Source organism: Alexandromys fortis, unplaced genomic scaffold (genome assembly GCF_014885135.2).
Source record: "Alexandromys fortis isolate MF-2015 unplaced genomic scaffold, M_Fortis_MF-2015_v1.1 scaffold_90, whole genome shotgun sequence".
Classification (NCBI taxonomy): domain Eukaryota; kingdom Metazoa; phylum Chordata; class Mammalia; order Rodentia; family Cricetidae; genus Alexandromys; species Alexandromys fortis.
The window spans coordinates 6,206,009-6,212,660 of NW_026067985.1; the positions used below are offsets into that span (position 1 = coordinate 6,206,009).

The 6,652-nt window shown below is 51.5% G+C and overlaps 1 protein-coding gene across 1 annotated transcript in view; it reads left to right on the forward strand.

Annotated features, from left to right (window-relative positions):
• Positions 1-6,179, forward strand: part of Galnt9 (polypeptide N-acetylgalactosaminyltransferase 9) — a 72,253-nt gene extending 66,074 nt beyond the window's left edge. Inside the window, exons 8-11 of the mRNA XM_050159034.1 lie at positions 511-648; positions 2,960-3,055; positions 4,121-4,288; positions 5,417-6,179. Coding sequence (XP_050014991.1) covers positions 511-648; positions 2,960-3,055; positions 4,121-4,288; positions 5,417-5,563 — 549 coding nt within the window. The 3' untranslated portion in view covers positions 5,564-6,179. The remainder of the gene's footprint in view (positions 1-510; positions 649-2,959; positions 3,056-4,120; positions 4,289-5,416) is intronic.
• The last annotated feature ends 473 nt before the right edge of the window (positions 6,180-6,652 follow it).

The window sequence follows — 6,652 nt, forward strand, 5'->3', positions numbered from 1 at the left end:
AAAGACCATGAACTCAGTGGAGCTGCAGTGTAGGCTTAGCCAGGGTGGAGATCCATGTGGTCCCTTTTTGAGCCTTCCTAGTATTAACACATGACATTCTACCAAGGGTAGCTGTCCTCGTAGCTTGCTGAAATTCTGCATCTGGGGCTCAGTCATGGTGGCAACCCCCTAGAAATCAAACTCAGTTTGACTGAAACACTGTGGTCCAGGGCCCCATTATGAGTGTCACTGAAGCACAGGCAAATCCAACACAGATCAGGCAGGAAGAACAGAGCAGAGGTCTCTTCCCCAAAGTAGGGCAGCCGTGGACAGGCCATGTCTGTACCCACAGCCAGAACCCTCTGTGAGTTCCAGGTCAGGAGGTCAAGATGAGACCATGGTGGCCCAAGGCTGCAGCCAGGGCCACTCTTAAGGATGGTGAACCTAGGCCCCTGGAGTCCCTGACGTGGGAAATCATAGGGTAGTATGGATCTGCAACTCTTACGCTCTCCTGCATGCTGTGCCCCACAGAACCCAGGAGTTGACTTTGGGGATGTGTCCGAGAGACTGGCCCTGCGCCAGAAGTTAAAATGCCGCAGCTTTAAGTGGTATCTGGAGAACGTGTACCCTGAGATGAGGATCTACAACAACACGCTCACGTACGGAGAGGTACCGCCTCTACACCAGGGCCCTGCTGGGCTCATGATCTTCTCGCCCAGCACCCCAGCACCTGTGCCCCAGGCCTTTTATACCCAGCGTCCTGTGTCCTAACACCAGGAACTCACCTGCATAAATGTGTATTATCAGGCACATTCTTGGACATCGAGGCTCCAAATGACATGGGTATACTGTGTTCATGAGAAGCACCACTGTTGGGTTCACATGGAAACATGCCTGCACGTTTGCATGCAGGAATATACCCAAATAAATGGATCTGCGAGATGGCTCAGCAGAGGAAGATGCTTGCTGCTAAGCCTGAGCCCTTGAGTTTGATCCCTGGGACCCACATGGTAGGAGCAGAAAGCCAACGCCCTCAGTTGTCCTCTGACTTCCACATGCACTCCATGACAAGTATACAGCCACACACAAGATAAATACTAATTAATTAATTGGGTTTTTTGGAGACAGAGTCCCTAGCTATTCTGTAGACATTTTGATGTAGACCATACTGGTATCAAAATTACAGAGATCCTCCTGCTAGGATTAAAAGTGTGCACCACTTCATCTATCAAAAATACATAAATTATATAAATTATAAAAAGAAATATTCCAAAATAGATATATCCACACGTGCTTACACATGCGTATGTAGACATGCGATCACACACATGCTGACAAATGCATAAACTTGCAGGCCCATCTCACATCTGCACACATCTGTGTATATATTCACATTCATTCATATCAAAATGCATGTGTGCATGGATGCATTATTACACATGAATGTGTATTCATACATGCATGAATACATGAATTTATGTGTATACATGCATATAGCCTGTGGTCATCATCACGTGCATACCTGTGCATGAGGCCATATAAATACATACCGAAACATGTCTGCTTCTATGGGTATATGTGCACACACACAGGTCACAGGTGCATGCTGTTACTGTTCACATACATGGAGCTCCCCAAACACTCACTTTCACTAATGCCACATAGCTACATTCCCACCACAACGCGTGCATTCTAAGCATATGCAGAAGCACGAGCACTTGAGACAGCAACTGTCTCCTGAGCTCAGTATGTGTTGCCCTGAGCTTCAGAGTGCACATCTGTGCACAGAGCCCTCTCTAAAACCAGGGAAAAGGCCCTGTGTTCTGACTTTGGCCCAGGTCTGGAATCTGAGGTATCCCACCACAGAACAGGCAGGAAGAGGGGAGCTTTTTGTCCCAGCTTCTCAACCGCATGAGGACAGCCCAGCTTCCCTAGAGAGGGAGGTGGTATACATACTGCTCTGGGACAGCACCCAGGGTATGGCCAAGGGGCCTTGTGGGTAGTCCTTGCAGACCCATCCATCCCTAGAGCAGGGTCACCCTTTAGTCAGATCCAGTTTGTGTGCACAGAGCTTTCCCAGAAGTGGTTGGAGAGGGAAGCAGCTGTCTCTCTGTTCTGCTGTGTTGCCCCTCCTACTTCTGCCCACTGCGGGATCCATACCCAACTCTAGATGCTGTGACCCTAGGACTTTTCCTGTCCTTTTAGGGGTGTGTGCTCTGTGACTGACTTATTGAAAACTCCACAGCCTGAAACCCAGTAGGGTAAAACAGAATATAACTCTGGAGTCAGAGTCTAAGTTCACCACTGCTCCTGGGGGCTGCAAAGTGGGTGCCCTGGCTACATAGATTAGAGATTATTTGACTGATGATTGGGTCTTATCACTCCTCCACCAGCTGGGAACTGGAGCGAGGGGTCCAATGTGTACTTTGGGGGGACCAGCAACTGTCTCCTGAGCTCAGTATACACAATCACTTTTATTTCAGTCCTTGGCCAAAGTGTGTTGGAGGCAAAACAGTCTCTGAATCTGCATGGGAGGAGATACTAGCACAGGAAAGACCCTAAGCTAGTAACACAAGCCATCCTATTGACCAAATCCAGCCTCGCCTGCTGGAGGCCAGCTAGCTTTCCACATACTCACAGAATGTCTGTGTGACAAGCATAGTCATGTCTTCCCAGGCTGCTAGGGAACTAGACTCCCTTCACGTGGTCATCGTTTCCACCTCCTCCCTCTTGCTCCCACACTACACCATACCTCCTGCCCTGCCCCAGGCCGATGCCAAGCCCCAGGGTTTTATCCCAAGTGGGGAATTCTGGACGTGAAGTTCATACCTGTCTCATCACAGGTAGCCCACAGCCAGCTACCCAGTGGTGACCTCTGCTCCTAAGTGGGAGACAGAGTGGGAGAGTTCCTGGGAGTGTTCCCTCCAGCCTTGGGACCCTCCTCAGTGACCTGCAGTGTCTCTGTTGCTTCTGGATATAGGTGAGAAACAGTAAAGCCAGTGGGTATTGCTTGGACCAGGGGGCAGAAGATGATGACCGGGCCATCCTTTACCCCTGCCACGGCATGTCCTCACAGGTAGGTAGCACCTAGACCTCCCAAAGTAAAGGGAAGACAGGCATTGGGATGGGTCATGGAGAATCCCTTGGCTGTTGGGACCAAGTTTGGAAGAGTATGAAGCAGCTTGGGACTCTGAAGGCAGTTGGTGCCATTAAGTTAAAACAAGCCCATTGGGTCAATTGAGCCTTGGCAAGTCATGAACTGGCCCCCTGCCTTGGTTTCTGGATCAGTTAAATGGGACAGAGGCAGCGTGTCTTTTCTCGGGTGGTCTTGTAGATTAGTGGAAACCATGATAGAGTGTTGCCTGGTCTAGACACGATGGAGGAACAAGTTGTGTTCCATCCTGTTCTTGTTAGCTGTGCTTGCAAGCCTGGATCGTTTTGAGACAGGATTGCCAGATTTAAGTGCCCTTTGCAGTTTAGGGCTGGGGTTGTTCATCTCTCTATGTGGCTAATCCCAGCCACAAGTGAATCCTATTCTCTGCTACTGATAATGATACCTCCCCAGCAAGTGCTGAGCTCCGTAGACCTGTCTTCTCTGAACCTGAGCCTCGTTCATGAACACATCTGGGTAGACCTGGACTTCTGTGAGTCCATGGTTTTGGTGCCTCCAACATGGATAGAGATAGCAAGTATCTGCTGGGTGCTTCTTAATTTCAAGCTGCAAGGTACCTGCTTTGACACAGTGGCCCAGTGAGTGGGAGATTACTGTCCCCCGTGCCACCCACTGTAGTGGCCTCTGGGAGAGTTAAGCTTTTCTGGCCTTTCCCAGTTGGTTTTCAGCACAATGGCCTCCGACTGAGGGCGGAGGGGGCTATCAGTGGAGTTGTAAATGCTTTCCCTCCAATCTTGTCAACACTTGTGACTCAGTCCCTGGCTCGCACCATTTTCCCAGGTCCAAGAGGAGTGAGTGTGTGCTAGTGGGACCTGAGCATCTGACAAAGTGTTCATGTCATGGTGGACATGGCCGCAGCAACACCATGTTCTCCTGCTAGAGAGGAACGTTGTGGGCCCGGGCACAGACAGGATGTGTTACCTTGAGCTTGAACCTCAGTTATGCTCACAGCTCCCACTGTCTCCCCAGCTGGTGCGCTACAGTGCTGACGGCCTCCTGCAGCTAGGCCCCCTGGGCTCTACCGCCTTTCTGCCAGACTCCAAGTGTCTGGTCGATGATGGCCGGGGGCGCATGCCCACCCTGAAGAAGTGTGAGGATGTAGCCAGGCCTACACAGAGGCTATGGGACTTTACTCAGGTCAGTGAATGGGCTGACAGCCCTGCAAAGTCAGACTTCATGGCTGTGGCAAAGACTGAGAGAAACAGTTAAGGAAAGACTTAACTTGTGCTTATGATTTCAGGAGATTTGCCATAGGGCAGCTCACATCGTGATAGGAAGGGAAGAACCTATGCCACCTGACTTCTTCCTTTCCCTCTATTATCCCATGTTCGCCCCCAGCCCATGGGATGGGTATATGCTGGCTGCCCTCGTCCGCAAACACCCTCACAGGCAAGCCCAGAGGCGTGCACTGCTGGGCGCTTCTCGGTGAAATCCTGTTGATAGTCAGGAATGACCACCTTATGCCCTGTGGCACAGAAAGCTGAGAAGAATGGACTAGAGTCACACAGGAAGAGAAAGGGAGGCACAGCCTTGCCTGCTCCAGCACTGGACTCAGGCAGAGAGGATGGAGTAAGACTAGCCCTGGCCACTGGAGCTCCTCAGGGTTCTGATGCTGACCATCGCCCTGCTCCCCCTCACTTACCTCAAGCCCCACTCCTATGGGTGTCTGGGTCCTGATTCAGGTCCAGCCCGTCTCACTATCCCTTCCTTACACCCCAATCCACTCAGCAGCCTCTATGGATCACATATCCTCTGATTGTCTCCTGGCCCCCAGCCTCCAGGGATCCCACACAGAGGGGCAATTTGTAGGAAGAGTGGATTCTAGCTACTCTGGCTGTAAGGATGAGCTGCTGCTGTTGCTTGCTGAGTCAATGAGGGCTAAGGTTCCCAGGAGACTGGCTAGGTGGACAGGGAGGGCCAGCATGGAAGAACCTGCTGAAATGGCTCCAAAGTCACCAGGCTTGAGCCAAGGCCCATAAGGTTTGGGGACCATAGATATACCAAATAATTAAGGGGGCCAAAGAGAACCTAGGAAAACAACAGTCTTAGAGGCTCTAGATATATTCATGGAACGTCTTTGAAACCCAGAGAATTGAACAGAACTGCTAGCCCACCTGAAGTGGGCAAGAAGAAATTCACATAATCTAAGGAGACAGGTCCCTAGGTCTTCATGGTGATAGTGTAAGGACCAGAGTGGGCTGGGATCGCCCCCATCAGGAATGCATCCTGGACTCCCAAGCTAACTCTGTCTCTCCTGTCTTACAGAGTGGGCCCATTGTAAGCCGAGACACAGGCCGGTGTCTGGAGGTGGAGATGTCTAAAGATGCCAACTTCGGGCTGCGGTTGGTGGTGCAGCGCTGCTCAGGGCAGAAGTGGATGATCCGGAACTGGATCAAACCTGCCAGGCACTGACCTCTGCCCCACCCCACCTCCACACACTCGGGCCCACAGACTCTTGAGTGCTGCAGGACTCAGGGGATCCTGGACTGGAGCCAGGATGGAAACTTCTCGCCCACCCCCACAGACCCAGAGCAATGTGGGCCCTGTATACCTCAGGGCTGGGCCCTGCCACCTGGAACAGCAGAGGAGGCCTGGGAGCAACAGCTTCAGTTTGCTTTAGGAACCAGACTTTCCTGGGACAGGTAGCTCTGCCTAAGGGAGGACATCTGAGGACAGTGCACACCCATACCAAATCATGTGCCTTTTCTACAGTGTTCCCCAGCTGACTGCGAGGACAGCCTCCACGCATGTACTAACCCTGTACATAACCCATATGGAAAGAGTGCTGAAGGCAGGTGCGTCCTCATGCCAAGCACCCTGCCCTCCTAGCAGGTTCAGTCAGGCCTCCTAGCCCAGCTGCCCCTCGCTCACCTGCTCAACCTCAACATAATCTAAGGCAAATTCAGAGAGTGGCCCCTTGTGCTTTGGTAACGAGGCAATGGGGAGAGATCACACGGACAGACAGACCCAGTAAACAACACCTGCACCTTTCTTCCTGAGGATCAGCCTGGCAGTCGTGGGGCGTGAGTCTCAGTCTGGGAAGTAAGTCTCTTGTTGCTCTACCATGTATGCAGTGGGCATCGTCAGATGATCCTCCTGGCCCTTCATTTGTTTTATAAATAAAGTTTTGTCAGCGTACAGCCATACCTGTTGTCTGAGACCATCTGTGGCTACAGTGTCGGAGTTGCAGCAGAGTGCAGACCACGCTGCATGGCTAACAAAACCAAACACTCTTAATATCTTGAATTTTAGGGAACACTTCCAAGCGTCTTTGCTAGTACAAGAGGGCTGGCCTCACTGTGTTGTGGCCCAGCTGGTGAGGAGGAAGACAGATGTGCAGTCACTGGCCTTCAGAATTGTTTGCCTCTGTTATCCTCCCTGGTGGTCAGAGCTGGAAAATGTGGCCTGGGTACTTGCAGCTAAAAGCCAGGGTTTCTATGACACAAGGCAGGAGAGTTGTATGAACATGGCCAATGTCTTCACAGACAGAGGCCTCAGGAC